The sequence below is a fragment of the Pelophylax lessonae genome (assembly GCF_965119305.1).
Source record: "Pelophylax lessonae genome assembly, chromosome: 2".
NCBI lineage: Eukaryota > Metazoa > Chordata > Amphibia > Anura > Ranidae > Pelophylax > Pelophylax lessonae.
This window is the reverse complement of record NC_138769.1, coordinates 268,887,098-268,913,523: the sequence shown is the minus strand read 5'-3', so window position 1 is coordinate 268,913,523 and position 26,426 is coordinate 268,887,098. Positions and strand designations below refer to the sequence as shown.

At 44.1% G+C, this 26,426-nt stretch overlaps 1 protein-coding gene across 2 annotated transcripts in view; it reads right to left on the bottom strand.

Annotated features, from left to right (window-relative positions):
* The window catches only part of PLEKHA6 (pleckstrin homology domain containing A6), a 949,845-nt gene that overhangs the window by 414,775 nt on the left and 508,644 nt on the right, over positions 1-26,426 (bottom strand). For both annotated transcript variants that reach the window (XR_014224910.1, XM_082245107.1), the window contains 2 exons: positions 21,394-21,543; positions 21,135-21,230 (listed from right to left, as the gene is read on the bottom strand). Coding sequence is in view for 1 of the 2 variants with exons in the window: in XM_082245107.1 (XP_082101233.1) it covers positions 21,135-21,230; positions 21,394-21,543 (246 nt within the window). In the remaining variant the exon portion in view is untranslated. The remainder of the gene's footprint in view (positions 1-21,134; positions 21,231-21,393; positions 21,544-26,426) is intronic.

The following is a 26,426-nucleotide window of genomic DNA, read 5'->3' as shown; positions in this document are numbered from 1 at the left end:
AGGGACGCCAACACTGTGCAAATAGATTCCATTCTGAACTTTTGTATCCGCACAAAGCAGTTTAGTGCCTTAAGGTGCAGACTTAGACGTACCTTGCATTTCTTCTTGGGAACTGTGAACAGGTTTGAGAAAAACCCCTGAAGTCGGAATCAGGACAATCCCCCCTTGAAGTAACAAGTCTTGTACTGCCCCAAAGAGACTCCAAAAGCGATCTGGGGACAAGCGCAGGTTGGAAGGGAAGAACCTTTCTGGAGGAAAAGATCGAAACCTGATCTTGTAACCGGACCAAATTACTTCATGGACCCACTTGTCCTGTACCAGGGGGTCCATGGACCCAGAAACCAGCGAAGACGTCCCCCCACCCCAGATACGGGTGAGGACGCCCCTTCATGCAGAGGAAGACTTGTCTGCAGGTCTGGAAGAGCCCACTCGTGGTTTGTCAGACCCAGTCCCCTTGGAACCTCTGGTGGATGCCCTGAAGGGCTTAGATCCCTTGTCTTGAGACCCTGAGGGACGAAAAGACCTCTTATGAGCTGAGAAGAAAGGTCCCTGTCTACGACGGGGCTCCTTGCCCTTGGAAGCCTGCGGAAGAAGAGTACTCTTTCCACCTGTGAGGCCTTTAATGATGTCTTCGAAGGAAGCTTCAAACAGGCGATCCCTCACAAATGGGCGATCAGATAAGGCCTTCTTAGAAGTCTGATCCGCAGACCAGCATTTCAGCCGGAAAACACGCCAAAGGATCACTGCTGAGACAGACAGTCTAGAAATCAAAAGGAGCCGCATCCAAAGAGGCATCACAAACAAACTGTAGCCCCTGGACCAACTGATTCGCCAGCTCCGCAAAAGGCGGGGGGAAGCTGTTCCCCATTCGGTCCTGGCGTAAAAGTTTAGCCCACTCGGTCAGAGTTTGTGACACCAGGGCAACAGTAAATATTGTCCGAAAGACCAAACTAGCCACAATGGAAATATGGCGGGCCAGAGCCTCCGACCTCCTATCAGTCAGATCCTTAAAGGCCGGGGACTCCTCAACCTGAATTAAGGTGGCTTTAATTAACCTGGAAACCGGCGAATCCACTACAGATGGGACCATCCACTTTTTAAGCAGGGAATCCTCCTAAGGATACCACATCGCAAAACACTTAGGGATTGCAAAAATGCGCTTTGGACAACCCCACTGTTTTGTGACAATATTATCAAAGTAAGCAGGAAAGGGGAAACAACCTCGCCTCCTTGGAGGGATTTTGAGTGCCAAAAGAGACCGGCGCAGCATCAGCCGCATCCTCCATCTTTAAAGTTTCATGCACTGACACAATCAGCACACCTGCCAGCGCCATTTTATGCGCGGGTAAAGGAGCAGAGAAAATATTCCTCACTATCTGAGCCTGCAGGGTGCATGGACGCAAACCCACGAGGGTGACTGGCCTCCACGGCAGCTGAATCGGAGTCAGGATCTGACGAGACAAATGAAGCCAGTAAAGGCAGGGGATGCTTTTTGATAGCCAGTTTTCCCAGGACTAAATCCACCTTGGACACCAGGGACTCCAAGACCGTCGTCAGTGCAGTCAATGATTGTTGGGATCCGGAGGGCCCGACAGCCTCTGAGAGGGGATTAGGTGGGGAAATGTGCTCCAGGGACTCCATTAGTGAAAAGGGGGACCCACACAAAAAAACTGTATAACACTGCTAGGGACACCCCCACCTCGTTGGCGGAACCACAAGGCCCCGCACAGATCGCTACCACTGCTATAGCAGGGAGAGTGAACTCCACAAAAGACTCACCACCACTGATCAGGCACTTACAGCACCAGGCTAACTGCACACCATGCAGCAATCAGGAAGAGAGAGATCCAGGAGTCAGTTATAGGAGATGAGGAGGGGCTCCCACCGCCTAATCACCACCCATTTAGCTTCAAAAACATGGGCACCGCTATTTTCAATGAGAAACCTCAAGAAAATGGCAGCTGAGGCTACACAAACATGGCCACCGATCTGCAGCACAAAAGGCTACAATAAAATGGCGTCACCACGCGGCTCCCAGGAGCTCCGACCACAACCAGGGACTGCCCCCTCCCAAAGGTCAATCGTCTGGTCGCCGACGGCGCGCTCTCCTCCCACCCCCATTGCCAGCTTGACACCCCAGACCGACCTAAAAGATATGGCCACCCCATGGGAGGAGAGGGGGAAGGGGGGTGTGGGCAGATGGGAACAGTCTGTAAAGGACCCAGAGAATGGAGGGAAGCACTGCATGGGAAGGAGGGGAACCCCAGGGGGTCCGCCCATCCCAGGGAGGGCCCAACGTCCACCCCAAAACCCGCCAGGAGTAGAGGGAGGACACATACTTACAATACCAAGAACAGGATAGGCACCGCTCTGGATAAACCACTGCTCAATCAGAATAGAGGAAGCTGTTGGCCAGGAGGAACACTGCGGCTCAGGCTGAGGTTAGGTCGTATGCGACCTTGCAAGATGTTTAATTTGCAGGCCAGCCCCCGTCCAGTGGGACTATGTCGCGGCTGACCTAGCGCAGAGTTGAGGCCTGCACGCGCTCACTGGCCAGACTGGGAGGACCATTTGGATCTAGATTATCCAGTCCGTCGCCCAGTCCGGCAGTTGATTGCAGATCTCACAGGGAAAAAAAAGGAGAAAAAATTCTATCTAAAAAGAAAAAAAATGCCAGGACCAGAGATCAGAACAAGGAACTAAGTCCTTACTCCTGAATAGGCCGAAAAAAACTGAATGCCTATAGCTGAGAGTGGGACTGCCCCATAGGCATAGTTAAGTTTTTTCCTGCCTAGTGTCCTACTCCTGTAGGGGGCAGTATAACCCAACAGTCAAGAAGATAAGGAGCGGTGTCCTTTAATGAACGAAAGAGAAATGGGGCACACAGCAGAACAGTAAATAATAGAAAAAAAAAATTAAGAACATGGGGTACATTACAGGGCTCATAGCAGAACACGGGGCACATTACAGGGCTCATAGCAGAACATGGGGCATATTACAGGGCTCATGTCAGGGCATGGAGCACATTAAGGGACACACTGCAGGAGAGGGGGCACACAGCAGAACATGGGGGACATTAACCACTTAACGACCGCCCGCCGTCATTATACGTCGGTCGTTTTTAAAGCTAAATACCGGGGTTATGGCAGCTATCTGTATTTTTTTAAACGGCGGGCGGTCGGCTTTCAGATAGGGATGGTCCCAGCGGCGGATTCGCCGCAGGATCACCCTTACGGTGTGGCGGAAAATGATCCGGTCATGGATCCTCAGAGACAGGAAGTCGAGTGAGGGCAAGATGGCCCCCACTCGGCTCTATGGTCTTGGAGGACCGGAGCGTTGCCTAGCAACCGGTTTAAAGGGGCGATTTTTTTTTCTTTTTTAGTGTAATTGTGAGGTCTGAGGTCTTTTTGACCCCAGATCTCACAATAAAGAGGACCTGTCATGCCTATTTCTATTACAAGGGATGTTTACATTCCTTGTATTAGGAATAAAAATGAACACATTTTTTTTTATAACTGTGTAAAAATAAAAAATAACAAATAAAATAAATAGGAAAAAAAAATTAAAGCGTCCTGTCCCTGTTAGCTTACGCATAGAAGCGAACGCATACGCAAGTCCCGCCCACATATGTAAACAGTGTTCAAACCACACATGTGAGGTATCGCCGCAATCATTAGAGCGAAAGCAATAATTTGAGCCCTAGACCTCCTCTGTAACTCTAAGCTGGTAACCTGTAGAAAATTTTAAATTGTCGCCTATGGGGATTTTTAAGTACCAATGTTTGTCGCCATTCCACGAGCATGCACAATTTTGAAGTATGACGTGTTGGGTATTTATTTACTCGGCCTAACATTATCTTTCACATTATGGAAAACAATTGGGCTAACTTTACTGCTTTCTTATTTTTTAATTTAAAAAAGTGAATTTTTTCCAAAAAAATTGCGTTTGGAAGACCGCTGCGCAAATACGGTGTGATAAAAAATATTGCAACGATCTCCATATTTATTTTTTAGCATCAAAAACACATTAAAAAAGCATGTTGGGGCAGTAGGCACTTTAATGTGTTAAAGTCAAAGCAGGTATTAACGAGCCCTTAGTAATAAAGAGATCATTAACCTGGGTGAGTTTTTTAAAGGTTGAGCAGGCATTCCAAAGGGCCCAAGAGATGGGTCGGCTGGTTTTGGGAAGGAGAGGAAGAGAAAGTAAATGGTTTGGTTCGTGGCTACGGCCAAAGGGTGTGGGGTGATGGGAGCATTGGATACAGGTAAATGATGGAGACCCAGGTTTTGATATATAGATATATCTCCAGAGGTTAGGAGCAAAATTGTGAGAGAAATAATATGGGAGTGTGATTTATATGAAGTCACATGCCCCACTATCCTGGAGGTTTTATTAACATGTTGGATTCGAATTTGCAGGAGTTGGTGAGTGCAGTAATAAGAAAAGGCCAGAGGTAAGGGTGATAAACTGTATATAAGCTGTGTGGTGGAGAAGAGGAGTGAAGGAAAGAGAGTTTAATGAGAGAGGACACAACGGTCAGAAGGAGTGGTAGAGAGTGCATTTTACATAGAGGAAGGAGAGCGGAATGGGAAAACAAGGTCACCTGCAGTCTGTTAGATGTTTTTTCACAATAGTTTGCTGTGTAGTTTCGCTTCATGTAATTACTAAAGTACAGAGCCAAAATGAACCCACCTAAACAAAGAACCCACTTATAGAAAGAACCCCAGCCATGTTCTTCCCCATAAGGGAGGTCTAGCTTTATACTGTTAAGGGTGGGGGTTTGTATTTGTCAATTTACCAAAAAGGAGTTAATAAAGGTTGTCTGGCTAGCAGCGCAAACTTTTCAAATGCGAATCAGACTTACAAGATGGCAGAATTGTAAAGATAAGATCAATCCATAATTTTGCTAGGAAACTAAAGAACTACATAAACATCACAATAATGTGGGCAGGGCTACAGATGGTGAAAGCAGCAACATAGTGTTAGGTGGGAAAGTGCGCTGATTCGGATAAGGGTGTGCCGCTACCTTAGAGTGAATAATGTGGAATGTGTAAAAAATCAGGTGCGCTACCCAAATGTGTATATTGAAATACAACAATAGTGTAAAAAATATACTAATTATGGAATAAATTATGAAAACAATACAAATCGTGCTAACTAAATAGTCCGAAATGTGACTGGTGAATCACCAATGTGCAATAAACGTCCATATTAAAAGTCCATAAATAAAGGTGCAAATGTGGTGACATAAACTTCAAACTCAGGAAGATGTGAACTGTGATTGGAAGGTGCAAGGTCCCACCACCAGCTTAGCCTCTTACCAAAAGTTGAACTTTAAGGGCATATACGGATGTGACCGCTCCAGGGGTCATGAAACCAGGTGGAGGGATTCCCAAAAAAAACTCAGAAGGCACTCTAACACACTAGTGCTCCCTAGACTCTTACCGGACAAAAGCCAGACAAGAAGCTTGGAATGATATTGATGAGTGATCCTGCCGGGAATTGCTGGGCTCTAGGATGGTTGCTGTAATTGCTTGTGTCCAAGAGGAACAGACCCAAACAGAAACCTGATGGTAAACGATCCTGCCAAAAGTGCCTGGACTCTGATAGGCTACTGTGACTTCTGTGTCTGGTTAACCTCAATTATAGGGGACACAACATAGGGGACCGCCATAGTGCATTATCAACAGTAAGATTTTATTGAATACAAGTGATTGCACTTACAGTTATGAAGACAAATATAGCGAGTTCCCTCAAGGTGGAGCTGTATGGCGGGGTCCGCCTGCAGTGCGGACCACTGCCTAGGTCTAGTAGTGATGACGCGGCGCCTCCTCTCTGACGACGTTTGAGAGGAGGCGCCACGTAAAGCAGCAACATACCAGAGACACAAGTACATTGAAAGCAACCGATTTAAATTTTTTAGGTTTTGGGTGGATGTGAAAAAGCAACATACCTGTGCAAGGACAGATAAAAGATGTTCAGATGAGACATTCAGGTGAAATTCAGTTTAAGTAGAGCCAAACTGCCCTTACTTTAATAAAGGACCCACTTATAAAAAAAAGAACCCCAGCCACATGCTCCCCAGCCATGATCGTCACTTGGCAGAGGAAATTTAACAAAGGTCGCAGACAATTCCTGCATGGTCAGGTAGGCTAAATGTTGCATGCCTGATATGAAAGTAGAATCAGATGCAGAGAACGTTATTTAAATAAGGTCCTGCATTGCTGCAAGGGAAGCATTGTCACTCAGAGGTTGATTGCTGTGTAGACTTTTGACAAAGTGAATGTGTGATTGAGCATTTGCCGAGGCTCCCTTATGCCTGGTTTCTGCCATTGCTATAGATGAGAGTAACCTCCTGTGGGGTACTTACCGAGTATTTCGTGGACAGAAGGAAAACATATCTAGAAGGAGAATGCAGTAAACTGGGTACAGACTCAGTAGCAAAGGCCTCATGGCAAGAGGGTGGGAAGAAGCACCTGAGAACCTTACAAGGAGCTCTAGGTGGAAGTGGCAGAAAAATGTGTGACCTGTGGTGTAATATACAACCTGGTCATCCACCTGAGACTGAGCTGAATGGATGAATTTCCAAGTTCAAAAAGTTTACACTGTAAACGTTTATACAGTCCAAACACAATAAACATTTAAAGTAACCATCAGAGACACATAGTGACCCTAGTCGTACCTGTCCACAATGCTGGTCTTTGTCTGGGGTCCAGGCATCGGCCATCACAGTGGGCTTAAACTCAGAAGGGTCTTTAGGGTATGGGTTCTAATGGGATGGAACACATCCCTGTACCTTTATAGTACCCTGCTGCTAACTACACGCATTGCACAGAGTGTTTGGCTGAGTGCCCATGCAGGATCTAGTGCCCTAAAGGGAAACTGGTCAAAAATGAAATGTGTCCTAATAATAGTATGTTAAATATCTTTATCTTTGATATTATTCATTTTCTGGCTAGCTGCTTGTGTAGCTTAGAAAGTCTAATCTAAACTAGACAAACAGCTTCTTCCTGTGGAAGAAATGGACTGGATGGCAGCACTCCAAAAAATTAGTCCTTTATTGAAGAAAAAGAAAATATACAAAAATACATGAAGGATAACCATACCACAGCAGAGATGATGACACTGGCAACTAACGTGTTTCGGACCCAAGCTGGTGCTTAGTCATATGACTAAGCACCAGCTTGGGTGTGAAACACGTTAGTTGCCAGTGTCATCATCTCCGCTGTGGTATGATTATCCTTCATGTATTTTTGTATTTTATTTTTTCTTCAATAAAAGAAGAATTTTTTGGAGTGCTGCCATCCAGTCCATTTCTTCCATATGCTTCTGTTGCTTGTGTTTTGGATTGATAGCTTCTTCCTTTTCTTCACCGACAACGCTATCTACCTTTATCTGAATTTGCTAAGCTGTCTTTCACTTCCTGAAAAGGTTGCCGGTCTTTCTTAGACAGGCATGCCTAGACCTGCCCAGCCCCACCCCCATCCCTCCTATCCTTCACAGAACATGATCTCCTGTCTTCACAGCCTCGTTTAGAAGGGAGAGGGGGAGAGAGAGAGAGACTTGTCATACGACTTTAGACACAAAGTCGCATGACAACTCACAGCCAATTGATTCCAATGGCACCCGTTCCCATCTATGCCACTTTGAAAATCAGCGACTTTAAAAAGGTGCATGCACTACTTTGATGAGACTTTGATCCAGAGAGTGTAAAGTTGGATCCAAGTTGCACTTAAAGTCGCACTCTAAATCGCACAACTTAGTCGCACTAGAGAAAAAATAGCCACTAGAGTGCGACTTTGATGCATCTTTACACTCTCTGTATCAAAGTTGCATCAAACGTTAGATCAAAGTAGTGCAGGTACCTTTTCAAAGTCACTGATTTTCAAAGTCACATAGATAGGAATGGTGCCATTGAAATCAATGGGCTGTGACTTGCCATGTGACTTTGTTTTCATTAAGTGCGATCTGGCAAAGAAAAAACACCCACTCCAAGGGAACCCCAGAATCGCTGCAAAAATTCGCCCAAAATCAAGACTCAAGGTATCCACACCATCTCTCTTGAAATTTAACCCTACAAACCTCCTCAAACCCGTACTTCAATTGCACATATATCCCTCTTACACAGATCAGTACAATTTAAAGGCAAAGAACATTTATGAAAGGTACCGGTCTACTAAATACCGAACCCAAATAGCCATTGGGGGAGATCCATATGACCCACCCCAAAACCTTGTACACTGCGGTATGTAAGTCCAACATATAGTACACTTTAGAGTGACGGAAACTGATAGGAACCTGGAATTTGAATCTTACATATATTTTTTCAGGAAATCGCATAGGTTCTCGCTGTGCTAAGAAAGGGAGCCTCCACAGCATACAAGGATTTAAAGAGAAAAATATGTATGTATTAACCACGAATTACCCACCACAATTAAACCAAGTGGTGAAAAAAATAATATCTAACACCATATCTGTATTTAACCCACAGAAATGGTGACTGTTAACCTTGAAAAAGGCTCCATAGGGGCCGAAATGCGTAGGAACATAGGAGACATCTCTGATCTGGAAAACCAAGCTTAAACAGCATGGAATGACAGAGATATACCCTTAAAGTCACCATTAATCACGTATCACGAACTTTCTATCTACTACACACTATCACAAGGGTCTATAACCCTACCACTTAATGTACTCAACTGTACATGTTTTTTAAGTATTAAATACCACTTTATTATTTATCATTTACTTTACTTGTACTTTTTTCGTGATTAACCCCCAAACATTATATATATTTTTTTAGCAAAGACTCTGGAGAATAGTATGTCGGTCATTGTAATATTTTTTATCACGCGGTATTTGCGCAGCGGTCTTTAAAGCGCCATTTTTTTGGAAAATTTTTGAAAAATCACATTTCACTAATTTTAAAAAATACTAAACAGTAAAGTTAGCCCATTTTTTTTGTATATTGTGAAAGAACATGTCACGCCGAGTAAATAGATACCCAACATGTTACGGTTTAAAATTGCGCCCCCCCCGTGGGATCGCGACAAACTATGGTCAATAGAGATCTCAATTTGCGACGCTTTAAATTTATTTAACGGTTACCAGTTTTGAGTTAGAGTGTAGCTCTTTTTTTTTTAAATTATTGCTCACGCTCTGGCGATCGCGGAGATACCTCACATGTGTGGTTTGAACAGCGATTTCATTTGCGGCTCGACTTCCGTATACGTTTTTTTTTGTGCGCGAGCTAACGGTGACGGGGCGGCTAAATTTTTTTTTTTTCCCATTTATTTTATTTATTTTTTTAACTTTATTAAAGTTTTAAAAAAAAAATAAAAATCTGATCACTTTTATTGCTGTCACAAGCAATGTAAACATCCCTTGTGACACCAATATGTAGTGACAGGTACACTTTATGGAGGGATCTGTATGCAAAACGCCGAAAACGGCATTTTTGCATACAGCCGTTTTTCAAATTTGCCGCCTTTTGCAGCACAGTAACCCGGAAGTGACGTCATGGACGCCGCCTCCGGGTTACGTCATCGGAGACCCGATCGATGCCGTTTCCGGCATTCATCGGGACTCCATCCAGCCAGCGGACGTGCAAAGCCACGGAAGCCGCATCGGTCGGTACCGACGGAAAGCCAACCGTCGGCTCTAAACCACGGTACCGGGATGGTGCCTCTAGCTAGAGGCATCATCCCGGTACACTACCGCAAAGTTTACCGACGTAGACCTACGTTAGTATGCGGTAAGTGGTTAAAAAAACCTACTCAGGATGCAAAACAAGACCAAAAAACGCGAATCATCTTGAGATACACCAACGAGCACAAAAAAATAAAAACTATTTTGGAAAAACATTGGAAAATTTTGAAAGAGGATCCCACAGTGAAGGATTTTCTTACTGACCATCCCCCAATTACATATAGAAAGACCGGATCAGTAAGACAGGAACTGGTCCATAGCGAGTTCAAAGAAGGAACACGCAAGGATCCTTGCAAAACCAAAGGCGCATACCCACGTGGATCATGTAATCAGTGCAAAGTCATAAGAAAATGCATTAGAACAACTCTACCCAACGGGGAAACCTCGAACCCAAACATTTCGCCAAATGTCGAACAAGAGGCGTTGTATATATGATGAGATGCGAATGTAATGCCTTCTATATAGGCAAGACAAGACAAGAATTTGGGAAGAGAATAAATAAACACGTTAATTCAATGGAAATGTGCAACTTCCATCTACCGCTAGGTCGACACGTGGCCTACAAACATGCCAACAAGATGCCGGAAGAATCATTCATAGCCCTTGAACGGATCCATATCCCAAGGAGAGGGGGCGATTGGAACAAAACCCTGCTTCAAATGGAGATGAGATGGATTAAACATCTCAAAGCAACCACCTTTCCAGGCCTAAACTAATCAGAGAGCTATGCCCCCTTTCTAGAAGGCTTCACATCAGGGAAGACGGACTAGAAAAATATCCACAGACAAAAGGATATAAAAAAAATCTCAGAAAGTCCATTCACCAAAACTCTCGTCCCATGAACACACGAGAAAAAAAAATCACTTAACAGCACGCCACCAAGAGGTGATACAAAGAGTTATCATGGGTATATCCTGTGCTCACACACCATTACCCATAATACTATCTTGATAACTCACTCACAAAGATCCATTCACAAAAAAACTTGTCAAAGGATCGGCACCAAAACGTTTTTCCTTGGAAAACAAAACCATACAGACACCATGAAGGAAACCCCCTCTGAAGACAAAAAAGGAAAAATATGCTTTCCTTTAAAATACCCCGGACATCCTTATTGATGACAATCAGTGATCGCATAATAATAAAGGATCCAGCAATAGAGGAATACATCCTCCCGCTTTTTAAAGCCTTATTAAAACTTTTTGACGGACCACCATCCCCATTTCCAATGTAGATACCACCCGAAACCTTCCCCCCTTCCTGTTTTTTATCCCGACCAGAATGATACTGCTGTTAAGATTTTATTTGATTACTTGAAACATTAAATGTCGATTGCATTTGTTTATATATTATTATTCCCTACGAATAAAACAGTGTAAAAAATCCTTGTATGAAAATCCTCCCCAAAATAGTACACCCGGCACGGTAAGCCCCTGGGAGGATCCCCCCCCCCCTCCAGGGGCATTCTTGCAGGCACAGCAAACTGCCACCAACATCGGCTCCTCAGACTCCCCAGTCTGAGATCCCTGTGTCCCATCCGTGTCGGCGGCCACGCCAGTGAACACCAGCGGTGCAACCTGGAAGCGCACTCGGCAACCCGACGCAGGCGCACCAGAGACACACACCAGCTGTGTAGGATCAGGCATCAGACGTGCGGCGCCTACGGCGCATGCGCAAGCCTGATAAAACGGCTGGGGAACCACTGCCTCTCTCATTCCCTTGCTGAACGGGGAAGAGAGAGGACGGAGAGCGGTGAACTGATCAAATGTAAGTTTTTATAACACTCCCTTGAAAAACCTGTAAAAATTGTGAAGCAACACAAACATACCAATAACCAGGGATTTTTTTCATTAAGTGCGATCTGGCAAAGAAAAAACACCCACTCCGAGGGAACCCCAGAATCGCTGCAAAAAATCGCCCAAACTCAAGACTCAAGGTATCCACACCATCTCTCTTGAAATTTAACCCTACAAACCTCCTCAAACCCGTACTTCAATTGCACATATATCCCTACCACCATATCTGTATTTAACCCACAGAAATGGTGACTGTTAACCTTGAAAAAGGCTCCATAGGGGCCGAAACGCGTAGGAACATAGGAGACATCTCTGATCTGGAAAACCAAGCTTAAACAGCATGGAATGACAGAGATATACCCTTAAAGTCACCATTAATCACGTGTCACTAACTTTCTATCTACTACACACTATCACAAGGGTCTATAACCCTACCACTTAATGTACTCAACTGTACATGTTTTTTAAGTATTAAATACCACTTTATTATTTATCATTTACTTTACTTGTACTTTTTTCGTGATTACCTTTACCTGCCTCCAAAGTCCCACTTTTTACTTGGCCCGAGGTACCAACAACTCACTAAAAGCTTGTGTTTTGGATTGATAGCTTCTTCCTGTTCTTCACCGACAACGCTATCTACCTTTATCTGAATTTGCTAAGCTGTCTTTCACTTCCTGAAAAGGTTGCCGGTCTTTCTTAGACAGGCATGCCTAGACCTGCCCAGCCCCACCCCCATCCCTCCTATCCTTCACAGAACATGATCTCCTGTCTTCACAGCCTCGTTTAGAAGGGAAAGGGGGAGAGAGAGAGAGAGACTTGTCATACGACTTTAGACACAAAGTCACATGACAACTCACAGCCAATTGATTTCAATGGCACCCGTTCCCATCTATGCCACTTTGAAAATCAGCGACTTTAAAAAGGTGCATGCACTACTTTGATGCGACTTTGATCCAGAGAGTGTAAAGTTGGATCCAAGTTGCACTTAAAGTCACACTCTAAATCGCACAACTTAGTCGCACTAGAGAAAAAATAGCCACTAGAGTGCGACTTTGATGCATCTTTACACTCTCTGGATCAAAGTCGCATCAAACGTTAGATCAAAGTAGTGCAGGTACCTTTTCAAAGTCACTGATTTTCAAAGTCACATAGATAGGAATGGGTGCCATTGAAATCAATGGGCTGTGACTTGTCATGTGACTTTGTGTCCAAAGTCGCACTAGTGGAAACCAAGCTTTAGTCTACGTTTCCACTATTTTGATTTTGAGTGCGACTTTGATCCAACTTTACACACTCTGGATCTAAATCACATCAAAAGTTGCATCAAAGTAGTGCAGGTACCTTTTCAAAGTTGCATAGATAAGAACAGGTGCCATTGAAATCAGTGGGCTGTGACTTGTCATGTGACTGTGTGTGTCCAAAGTGGCATGAAAGGTCACACTAGTGGAAACAGCTTTAGAAATGTCCGTCCCAGACATTTTATAGGCAACTCCTATCCTCATAATGATTAGTGGTTCCAAATTAATAATAACTACTACAGTAGGGAACAGACACAAAAAGATACACTCTGCATCTTTCCAAAATATCTTTTCGCATCTTTCCAAAATAACGGTTCTGCTTTATTTGACGCAATTGAAGGTTTTTATACACATGATTAATTTATGTAGGTATCACATTAATATTACAATTGTACTTTTATGGTAAGATAAGGGGCGTAACATAGGCAGGCTCATTCTAACCAGGACTCAAAACAATGCAAACATATAATGAAAACATTATTAGTGCCGTGTGCACAATGAGAGCAGTGTGCAATACATACAAACTATAATACAAAAATTAACAGGATGTACAAATTTCCTTTACAATCTCCTCTCTTTTGATCAATATTTTGATCACTATCCCTACCTGCTATCACCTTTACCTGGAACCACCACATGCTTAGGTGGAGATAATCCCAGCCAAAGAGGCAAACTCCATTAGGGAATAATAGCTGAGCGCAGCTTTTTCATTATAAAATGACTTTTCAGTGTAAAAAATTATTGATAAAAAATATTTACAGAGTAATTGGCTGTACACTCCTGTGGCCACAATGGCCTTCTAGCTTAACTGTGGACATGCTGACTTATTAGCATAGGTAAACACAGACAATTCTACATAAAATGGATGAGGTATAGAATCACATTAAATATAGATATATATATACACAGTGCCTTGCAAAAGTATTCTGCCCCCTTGAACTTTGCGACCTTTTGCCACATTTCAGGCTTCAAACAAAAAGATATAAAACTGTAATTTTTTGTGAAGAATTAACAAGTAGGACACAATCATGAAGTGGAACGAAATTTATTGGATATTTCAAACTTTTTTAACAAAAAAACGAAAAATTGGGCGTGCAAAATTTTTCAGCCCCCTTAAGTTAATACTTTGTAGCGCCTCCATGTGCTGCGATTAGAGCTGTAAGTCGCTTGGGGTATGTCTCTATCAGTTTTGCACATCAAGAGACTGAAATTTTTGCCCATTCTTCTTTGCAAAAGAGCTCGAGCTCAGTGAGGTTGGATGGAGAGCGTTTGTGAACAGCAGTTTTCAGTTCTTTCCACAGATTCTCGATTGGATTCAGGTCTGGACTTTGACTTGGCCATTCTAACACCTGGATATGTTTATTTGTGAACCATTCCATTGTAGATTTTGCTTTATGTTTTGGATCATTGTTTTGTTGGAAGACAAATCTCTGTCCCGGTCTCAGGTATTTTTCCGTCCCAGTCTCAGGTCTTTTGTAGACTTCCATCAGGTTTTCTTCCAGAATGGTCCTGTATTTGGCTCCATCCATCTTCCCATCAATTTTAACCATCTTCCCTGTCCCTGCTGAAGAAAAGCAGGCCCAAACCATGATGATGCCACCACCATGTTTGACAGTGGGGATGGTGTGTTCAGGGTGATGAGCTGTGTTGCTTTTACGCCAAACATAATGTTTTGCATTGTTGCCAAAAAGTTTGATTTTGGTTTCATCTGACCAGAGCACCTTCTTCCACATGTTTGGTGTGTCTCCCAGGTGGCTTGTGGCAAACTTTAAACAACACTTTTTATGGATATCTTTAAGAAATGGCTTTCTTCTTGCCACTCTTCCATAAAGGCCAGATTTGTGCAGTATACGACTGATTGTTGTCCTATGGACAGAGTCTCCCATCTCAGCTGTAGGTCTCTGCAGTTCATCCAGAGTGGTCATGGACCTCTTTGCTGCATCTCTGATCAGTATTCTCCTTGTATGAGCTGAAAGTTTAGAGGGACGGCTAGGTCTTTGTAGATTTGCAGTGCTCTGATATTCCTTCCATTTCAATATTATCGCTTGCACAGTGCTCCTTGGGATGTTTAAAGCTTGGGAAATCTTTTTGTATCCAAATCCGGCTTTAAACTTCTCCACATCAATATCTCTGACCTGCCTGGTGTGTTCCTTGTTCTTCATGATGCTCTCTGCACTTTAAATGGACCTCTGAGACTATCACAGTGCAGGTGCATTTATACGTAGACTTGATTACACACAGGTGGATTCTATTTATCATCATTAGTCATTTAGGTCAACATTGGATCATTCAGAGATCCTCACTGAACTTCTGGAGAGAGTTTAAAGTTTGAAATATCCAATAAATTTTGTTCCACTTCATGATTGTGCCCCACTTGTTGATTCTTCACAAAAAATTACAGTTTTATATCTTTATGTTTGAAGCCTGAAATGTGGCAAAAGGTTGCAAAGTTCAAGGGGGCCGAATACTTTTGCAAGGCACTGTATGTATATATATATATTCCTTACAAATAAAGCATTTGAATAAATAGTACCCCAAACTGTGACTCTAAGAGGAAAACAAATAAAACAGAGATACTTTCATTTAGTCATTTTTACAGAGTCTGGTGTGGATCCAGGTGACTTTTGTAACCTGTATATAAAATATATGCTGCATTGTGTCTACGTTTTAGTTTAAAAGCTTTAGTCTACGTTTCCACTATTGTGATTTAGAGTGCGACTTTTATCCAACTTTACACTCTCTGGATCAAAGCCGCATCAAACGTTGCATCAAAGTAGTGCAGGTACCTTTTCAAAGTAGCTGAAATCAATGGGCTGTGACTTCTCATGCGATTTTGTGTCCAAAGTCACACTAGTTAAAACTAAGCTTTAGTCTACGTTTCCACTGTTGCAATTTAGAGTGCAACTATGATGCAATTTTGATCCAACTTTACACCCTCTGGATCGAAGTCACATCAAAAGTTGCATCAAAGTAGAGCAGGTAACTTTTCAACGTCGCTGGTTTTTAAAGCCGTACAGATGGGAACAGGTGCTATTCAATGGGCTGCGACATTAAACCAGGGTCTTTGAATACTCAGCCAAAAAAATATATATATATTTTTGTCTTACAGTAAAATCCTTTTCTCTGCAGTTCACTGACAGACACAGCTTTAATGCCTCGAGACCAGTGGGCTTTATACTGTCTTTCTTCAGGAGTAGGACTAGGCGGAAACCTTTTTGGTTATGCCCCTAGGGCAGTCCCAGAGGGTATACCATCACTTCCTGCTGTAGGACTCCAGTTTGTAACAAGCAGTGTCAGAAGAACAAATAACAACTTCAACAGAGGGACTGGTGCTGTGTCTGTCAGTGAACCTCAGAGAAAAGGATTTCAGAATCCTGTTTTCTCTTTTGTTCACTGACAGACACAGCTTCAATTCTTTAGACCAGTGGGATGTCCCGAATTAGTTTTAACATGAGGGGTGGGAAAAAAACACAGCAAACGCAGAATTCCCAAAAAAGGCTAAATGCGGCATCCGAAGATGCAAGTACATCTACCTTATAAAATTTTGTCAATGTGTGTACAGATGACCACATATCCACCTTGCACACCTGAACCACTGACGGCTGATGAGGTAAAGCCCAGGAGGCACTAAGCGCCCTCGTAGAATGTGCTTTAACAGGGAAAGGAGGAACCTGACCCTTATTGGAGTGGACCTGCACCACCGTCTGCCTGATCCACTTGGAAATGGTCAAAGCAGATGCAGCTTGCCCCTTACGAAGTCCACCTGTAAGAACAAAGAATCAGATCTTCTAATCGGTTCAGTCACCGCCAGGTAAACCAGAATTTCCCTTACCACATCTAAAGAATGTAAGGTTATTTCCTTAGGATGTGTAGGCCCAGGACATAGGGACGGTAGCACAATATCTTCATTGAAATGAAACCCGAGACAACCTTAGGAAGGAACGCCTGACAGGGTCACAACACCATTTTGTCCCTATGAATCAGCAAGTAAGGTGCCTGGCAAGACGACGCAGCCAACTCTGACACGTGACGTGCGGTAGTAATAGCTTCTAAAAAAGCCACCTTCTGCGACAGAGTGAGTAGAAATTTCTTGAATACTTTCAAAGGGAGGCCTTTGAAGCACCGACCGAACCAAATTGAGATCCCACAGAGGTACCAGGGATTGCACCGGAGGAGCCAGATGGCAAACTCCCTGCACAAAAGTGTGAACCAAGGACATCGTCGCCAATGGCCTTTGGGAAAAAATAGTCAAGGCGGAAATTTGGACCTTGATTGTGCCCAGAGCCAAACGTTGATCTTCACCCAATTGTAGAAACTCCAACAGGTGAGACACAGAAAAGGAGCAGGGAGAAACTCCCAGCGACTCACACCAAGTAGTGTACACCTTCCAAGCTCGATGATAAACCTTCCTGGAAGATTTTCTATCCTTCAACAGCGTAGGGATCACCGACTGTGACAGCCCCCAGTCTTTCAGGACCTGGCTTTCAATACCCAAGCCGTTAAAGCAAGCGACCGTAAAGCAGGATGGAAGATTGGTCCCTGAGACAGAAGATCTTCCCTGAGAGGAAGTTTCCAAGGGACGTCTGCTACCAGCCATACTAGACCCACCTACCAAGACCGGCGAACCCATTCTGGTGCCACCAGAATGACTGGAATTCCTTCTACCTCAATTCTTCTGCGTAGCATTCTCGACAGAAGTTGTATTTGAGGAGATGCGAAATCAGATGATACTGACCCTAAGGGGCCACAAGAGCATCTGTGGCGTCGGCCAGAGGATCCCGAGACCTTGACATGAAACCTTTCTATTGAGATGAGAGGGCAGCAGGTCAACATCGGGGGACCCTCAACGAAGACAGTTGATGAAATACCTCCGGGTGAAGAGACTGTTTTCCTGGATCCAACGTCTGCCATCTAAAATAGTCCGCTTGCCAATTCTCTACCCCCAGAATGTGCATAGCAGAGAGGGCCCGAACATAGCGTTCTGCCCACCTCAAGATGCCGACCACTTCCCGGGGCTGCCAGGGCACTTCTTGTGCCCCCTTGATGATTGACATATGCCACAGCCATAGCATTGTCAGATTGTACCTGCACAGGGCTTCCCTGCAGACGATCCGTCCATTGAGACAAAATCTAAATGTCTGAATTTCCAGGATGTTGTTCTGCAACCTGGACTCCTCCCGAGTCCAGACACCTTGGGTCGAACATACTCCCAAGACACTTCCCCATCTGGACAGACTGGCATCCATGGTGATTACAGTCCAATACAGGGGAAGAAAAGATTTTCCCAGACGTAGGGTCGGGGAGCGGAGCCATCATAGGAGAGACTCCTCCAAACCCCGACTCAACAGGATCAGAATTTCCAATGACAGCAGATACTTGTTCCATTTGATCAGAATCTCCCTTTGCAAAGGTCTGGTGTGGAACTGCGCAAACGGAACCGCCTCGAAGGTGGAGACCATCAGACCCAGCACTTGCATGCAAGTCCTGAGCGATGATCAATGGTTGGACAATCGGAGCCGAACTGCATCCTGTAGCTTCAGAACTTTTGTCTGAAGAAGAAACACCCAGGCTGACGCCGAATCCAGCGTCAGACCCAAGTAGTCCAGCTTTGTGGACGGAGACAGTGCTGATTTCTAAAAATTCTGTGTCCACCCGAACTCCTGCAGAGTTCACATCGTAACGGCCAAGTCAGCTTCTAGAGCCGAGGAAGCCTCTGCACGCAAAAAACAGATCGCCCAGGTAACCTAGTACCGCATTTCCCTTCTGCCGTAACAAGGCCAACATTGGGGCCAAAACCTTTGTGAACAATCGAGGAGCTGAGGCGAGACCAAAGGGTAATGTCACAAATTGAAAGTGCTCCTCGCCCACTGCAAAACAAAGAAAACCCTGATGCTCGACATATATTGGAATATAAAGGTAAGCATCCTTGAGATCTATAGCAGCCAGCAGATCTCCTTGATAAAGGAAAGCTACTACTGTGCAGATGGACTCCATCTGAAATTTCTGAACTCGCACAAAATGGTTCAGAGCCTTGAGATTCAAGATTGGACGAACCTTGCCTTCCTTCCTGGGAACTGTAAACAGATTTGAAAAAAAACCTTGAAAACGTTCCGACTCTGGAACTGGCAAAATAACTCCTTGTGCTAACAGGTCCTGCACCTCTCCGTAGAGGCCCTGTAGCCGCTCTGGAGACAGGCGTAATTTGGAAGGAAAGAACCTTACCGGAGGCAAAGACCGAAACTCGATCTTGTAACTGAACTGAATCAGTTCGTAGACCCATTTGTCCTGAATGATCAAGGTCCATGGATCTGGAAAGAAGCGAAGAGGTCCCCCCACCACACACGTGGGTTAGAAGGCTTGTCTGTGGAACCCAAAGTGCCCTCTTTGGACTTACCATTCCAGGGTCACAAAGCTACGGGTGGATCTCAAGCCCTTTTCCTGTGATCCAGATGGATGAAAGTGTGCGTGGACGCAGACCCAGTGGGCTCACTCTAATCTGCGGCGCCCAAATCCACCTTAGAATCTGAGGAAGCAGAGGATACAGGTGAAGGCAAGGGGCGCTTCTTGGCAGGCCTCCTTTGCAGGGCTATATCTACTTTGGCTACTAGTGACGGCAGGGCTGCCATCATGGCTGCCAGGGCAGACTGAGACCTGAGACGCAGAGGGTTCTGCAGCTTTCAGGAGTGGATCGGGTGGTGAAATGCGCTCCATAGGCTCCAATACCACAAAGGGGTAAACGGAACCCCGCTGCTCACCCAAAAAAAATTTTTTTTATTTTTTTGAAAAAAAAAAATGGGAGGCCCCTCCCCCCCGTGCACCGCTGGGGCACCACAAGAATCAGCGCACCTGCAGCGCTGAATACAGCAGAGGAAGGATATATACCCTTAGAGACTCACCACCTGAGCTGGATAGCACCAAAACGGTCTGACACACTGCTGGAAAGAGGGAGAGGAAAGGCTGACCTGACACTAGAGGCCCCCACAGCCTCAGCACTACTTTAGACTACAGGAAAATGGCCACCATTGAAACTCTATAAGGAAACCAAAAGCATGACCGCTGGACTACACAAACATGACCACACCCCCCCCCCCCCCCTGCAGCACCCAGATACAGACACCCCCTACAAGGGGCCGAAAGCAGCATCACCCACCGCTACTACGGCCCAGCACCATGCAGCCCCCCTACCCAAATTCACCCATGCCCCCAAAAGGGGCCAGGGGGGGGGCAGGGTACAGATGAGGACACCTACTCAGGGGGGAACCCTGCAAAGGAAAAGGGGGAAAACACAAGGGAAGGAAGGACACAGGAGGGGCCTACCATCCCCAGGATGGGCCTGTGACCACCCCAGCAATTCTGCAGGAAAGGAGGGGGGACACTACTCACCATACCATGGTCACCAGACACCACTCTGAGCAGTCCACCCCACCATCTTGGAATGGGGGTGCTAGGGCCTGAGGTACGCTGCGACTCTGGTTGTGACTGCTGTCGTGAGCAGGGCTATGCAACCTTGCAAGGTGTTTCACTCGCTGGTAAGCCCCCGCCCAGTGGGGCTATGTCACGGCCAACCTAGCACGGAGCTAACAGTTGGGTCACACTCACAGGCCAGACTGGGAAGGCTGTAAGCACCTAAGATGTCCAGTGCATCGCCCAGTCTAGCTGTTGATTGTAGTTCACAAAAGAACAGTTGATTGTAGTTCACACAGAAACAAAAATTTAATTAAAAAAAATAGTAGAAAATTCCATTTAATAGGAAAAAATGAAAGGACTGCAGATACCAGCAGAGAGCCAGGTCCTTACTCCTGACTAGGCAAAAAAAAAACTGGAGTTCTACAGCAGGAAGTGATGGTATACCCCCTGGGACTGCCCCAGAGGCATAACCAAAATGGTTTCCACGTAGTCCTACTCCTGAAGAGAGACAGCATAAACCGCACTGGTCTGAAGAATTGAAGCTGTGTCTGTCAGCGAAGGAAAGAGAAATTCAGCTTTAAGGGCTTGTTTACACTTGCAGCTAATATTACCACCCATCTAAAAATAGATCTGCACTGTATCACTTTTCAGAAACATTTGAAGGTGGTTTAGAAGCAATAGCTTGTCTCCTGGATGTCTTTCTTAATCCTTAAAAGCCTGCAGCACTGGCTCACTGGGCAGAGGTTCTGCCTGCCAAAAGTAACCTGTGGTACAAATTTTTCTGCACAGCACCATGGCAGTGTGTACTAAGCATGGCTAGTGGTCATGTTAAATTGAGGTTGAGCAGTTGAGCGCAACCATTTTTACCCCCCCCCCCCCCCCCCAAGCTGCCCAGGATGCCTAAGTGACATTCCATTCTTACCTGTATGTTGAGATTTAGCTGTTCCCATAGAGCATCATGCAAAGCAGAAACCTCTGCCTCTAGGATCTCATACTCCATAGTGCTGTTGTTTAATGCCTGAAAAACAAATTGGGCTAGTTTACGTGTCGAGTAAACATACATAATCTTGTGCTAGAAATGAGTTGTAGATGTATACATATGCATAGTACTTATTTTCACTGCAAAGCACATTTGTATAACTGTTTAAATAGAGGAAATATATATTTTTCTAATTTCTTACTGTAGTGGCTTGTGACAGTTCCACACGAATGCTGATCAGTTGATTTTGTAGAGACTCCTTTCGATGCAATAACTTGTCTGGAAATGCTGTTTGACTGCCAAACATCTCCATCTCCTGGTGAGTTCCCATTAGCGCACTCTCCAAACTCTCCTAACAAATTAAAAGAAGTAAGTCAGCAGTGTCATAGATAACATCTGTTAAACTAGCTCAAATACCATTCAAATATCCCCCACAGTGGAAGTCTATCTTCTTAGGCTTATAGCAGTATGTTACTACAGAATTTTAATCACCTGTGCACTTTATAAATATATCAAAGGATTTGTTGGAAAATGTAATCATTAATGAATTAATATTACTTTACTGCTTTACAAATTAATATTACTTTACTGCTATCTAGCCAAGTGACATTAGACAGCATTTGCCTAGAATGCCACAGTTACATTCACCTCATTTATAAAAGGGTGAATGTACACCAGGTAACAGTAGCAGCCAGCAAATGTCATCTATACTGCCCCACTGCCCTGGGGAAAGTAGATTTTTAAGCCTGAAGTCAAATTTGCACGCAGAAGCTTTCCAGAAGTTGTGCATAAAAGCTGTTAGGTGTACATAGTGATTTATGTGTCTACTAGGAAAGTTAACTTTCTTCCTTCTGCAGCCAATAGGCGAAACCAGTCAAGGTGCGGCCTTCATGTTGACGTCATTTCAGGCGACATATTCCCCCTGTTAGAGCACGTGCTCGTTTTCTACACATGAACAGCTGGGGCAATGTTTTCCTCTCTATGCAAGCCATACATACCCAGTGCTGGTTCCTATAGGCACCTACAAATGTAAGTGTGAATTTTTTTTATAATATTTCTGTGTGTTTTTAATAGAATCAAAGTTTTTTGCTATAAGATCCTCCCTGGTGTTTTACTTGCATGCATAATGGTACATCATCGGAGAAAGACCCAAAGGAACGAGCCATTGGAGACTTACAGGTATATCCCCAAACACAAGCACTACTGACTAGCAAAAGTAGGACAACAACTTGTAGTGAGTGTCTGTCTGTATGCGAACATTGGAGGCACTAAGAAGTTGAGCACCTGTTTTGTTTACATCTGCAAGAGCATTCTTTTATTTGGGAATTTTTACTTGCAATTATTCATGGTTTATATAGTATCTCACAAAAGTGAGTACACCCCCCACATTTTTGTAAATATTTTATTATATCTTTTCATGTGACAACACTGAAGAAATTACACTTTGCTACAATGTAAAGTAGTGAGTGTACATCTTGTATAAAAGTGTAAATTTGCTGTCCACTCAAAATAACAACGCAACTGCTGGCAAGAAAAGTGAGTACACACCTAAGTGAAAATGTCCAAATCGGGCCCAATTAGCAGTTTTCCCTCCCTGGTGTCATGTGACTCGTTAGTGTTGCAATGTCTCAGGTGTGAATGGGGAGCAGGTGTGTTAAATTTGGCATTTCCGCTCTCACTCTCTCTTATACTGGTCACTGGAAGTTCAACATGGCACCTCACGGCAAATAACTCTCTGAGGATCTGTAAAAAATAATTGTTTCTCTACATAAAGATGGCCTAGGCTATAAGATTGCCAAGACCATAAAGAGGTTTTACAGGACAGGTTCCACTCAGAACAGGCCTCGCCATGGTCGACTAAAGAAGTTGAGTGCATGTGCTCAGCGTCATATCCAGATGTTGACTTTGGAAAATAGACATACAAGTGCTTCCAGCATTGCTGCAGAGGTTGAAGGGGTGGGGGGGGGGGGGGTCAGCCTGTCAGTGCTCAGACCATACGCCACGCCACAAAACACACTGCATCAAGCCTCTTCTAAAGATGATGCAGAAGAAAACCCGCCAACAGTTTGCTTTAGACAAGCAGACTAAGAACGTGGATTACTGGAACCATGTCCTGTGGTCTGATGAGACCAAGATAAACTTATTTGGTTCAGATGGTGTCAAGCGTGTGTGGCGGCAACCAGGTGAGGAGTACAAAGACAAGTGTGTCTTGCCTACAGTCAAGCATGGTGGGGGGAGTTTCATGGTCTAAGGCAGCATAAGTGCTGCAGATGCTGGGGAACTACAGTTCTTTGAGGGAACCGTGAATGCAAACATGTACTTTGAAGACTGGGCCGCAGGGCAGTATTCCAACATGATAACCACCACAAACACACCTCCAAGACGACCACTGCCTAAAGAAGCTAAGGGTAAAGGTGAGGGACTAGCCAAGCATGTCTCCAGACTTAAACCCTATTGAGCATATGTGGGGCATCCTGAAATGGAAGGTGGATGAGCGCAAGGTATCTAACATCCAGCAGCTCCATGATGTTGTCATGAAGGAGTGGAAGAGGACTCCAGTGGCAAACTGTGAAATTCTGGTGAACTCCATGCCCAAGAAGGTTAAGGTTAAGTTCTGGAAAATGATGGTGGCCACACAAAATATTGACACTTTGGGCCCAATTTGGACATGTTTACTTAGGGGTGTACTCACTTCTGTTGCCAGCAATTTAGACATTATTGGCTGTGTGTTGAGGTATTTTGAGGGGACAGCACATTTACACTGTTATACAACCTGTGCACTAACTACTTTATATTGTAGCAAAGTGTCATTTCTTCAGTGTTGTCACATGAAATGATATAATAAAATAATTACAAAAATGTTAGGGGTGTACTCAATTTTGTGAGATACTGTATGCATACTTAGTCTTAATGTTATTTTTTATTGTTATAGCATTTCTGTTATAGTCATGCTTTGTATTATGTCTATGAAGGTTTGGAGCAGTGAGGTTTATCTATGAAATTCGCTTTTATATTCCGTGTTTTGATTATATACAGCATTTGTTTTAATCCACAGCAGCCAAATTCACAGGAATTATTTCATGTGTAACTTATTTCCTGGACAAAAGAAACAGAAGAGCGCCTCTAAGTGGAATATTTTAATCTTTGCAAATGGAACAATCGGCCAAATAAAAACTCACATGGAGTACAAGTTCAAAAGGCTCATCTTGGGGTAACGATCGATCCAGCAGTGGAGAGATCCATGCCTCCAGTCTAGGTAGAAGTGTGCTGCGGTATAGCAGGGAACTCACCAGCGAGGACCCAGTGATTTCAGGTAGAAGCTGGAGGGATGGCAGTGTGAAGCACAGCGCCGACTGGCGTGTGACGTCACCAAAGGGAAGGAGACACAACCTGTTGCAGAGCATATACAAGGCCTGTACAGAGCATGCACACTCCTTTCTCAAGTGATACAGTGAAGGGAAGGAGACAAGTTTAAATAGACAAGGTGGCAGTGTGTAAACCCTCTAATAGATGGTCACAACAAGCAATAATTCTAAAAATAAGATATACATCATGGTGATACATCCTTAGAGATTTATTTATTTATTTTTTCTGTCTCCATAACATCTTTTATAAAATCTCTCTATATGACTTTTAATAATTTATGGAGATATACATATGTCACAATAATATATACCTCCAGTATATACTTTCCAGTTCATTCTTTATCACTAAGTATGCATCACCATGATATATATCCTGTTTTTAGAATTATTACTTTGTGTGACCATCTATTAGACGGTTTATGTACTGCCACCTTGTCTATTTAAATTTGACTCCTTCCCGTCACTTTATCACTTGAGAAAGGAGTGCGCATGCTCTGTATGGGCCTTGCACATGCACTGATACGCGTTGTCTCTCCTTCTCTTTGGTGACGTCACACACCAGTCACCGCTGCATTCCACACTGCCATTCACCCAGCTTCTACCTGGAATCGCTCGGTCCCCGCTGGTGAGTTCCCTGCTATACCGCGGCATCACATGTACCTGGCCGGGAGGCACGATCTCTCCGCTGCTGGATCGTCACACCCAGATGAGCCTTTTGAACTTGTACTCCATGTGAGTTTTTATTTGGCTGATTGTTCTATTTGCATAAATAAAAATATTACACTTAGAGACCTCTTCTGATGTTATTTTTATGCTACATCTAGAGTCGGCTTCACTCCAGAGAAGAGCTGTGCCCTTAGTGTTTGCTTACTACCTACAGCCTTTCTCACAGGCCCCTTTGATTCTCTGTGGACATTGTCATGGACTTTGTGGACCTTTGACATATTATTTTATTTACCATCTTGAGCCCTAGTATTTCACCTTTTGTTAGCCACACTCAGTGGTAGGGTGTTGAGTGAGGGACAGCTAAAATCGGTTCAATAGAGAGGAGACATGCATCTCATTCCCACCCCCACATTGCCAGTATCTCCTCCAGGGTATCAGGGATGCTGAAGAACCCAGTGCTCAAAGCAAATCCAAAGCTAAAGGGCAGGCATGCAGGAATGCCCCTTAGTTAGGCTTTGTACATAGGGTGACTGTTGACCAATGAATAATGAGAAAAAATATTATTTAATCTCTAATAAATATACCCCATTATTTCTTTGAATTAGTCTGAATTTTATAAAACAAGAAGCATTTAACAAAGCATTACCATACACAGACGCAATGACCTCTGAATGCAACAGGCAGGGCATTTTCAAAAGAATGGGTCCCTTTGGCATAGTTGGGATTTTAGTGTAGGCCTTTGCAAATGCATTATCCTGCAGAGAATCAAAACTTGGATGAAAGAAAACTAACCTATTGTGGTAATCTTTCATTAAAGTATAAATGAGTGAATGTGATCAGTTTAACCACCTCAGCTCCAGAAGGTTTTACCACCTTCATAACCAGGGCTAAGACATGGATAAGCGGGTTTGGGATGGAGGAACTTGACTGGCTTGCACAAAGTCCTGACCTCAACCTGATAGAACACCTTTGGGATGAATAAGAGCAGAGACTGCAAGCCAGGCCTTCTCATCCAACATTAGTGCCTGACCACACAAATGTGCTTCTGGAAGAATGGTCCAACATTCCCAAACACACTCATAAACCTTGTTGACAGCCTTCCCAGAAGAGTTGAAGCTGTTATAGCTGCAAAGAGTGGGCCAATTCAATATTGAACCCTACGGACTAAGACTGGGATGCCATTAAAGTTCATGTGTATTTAAAG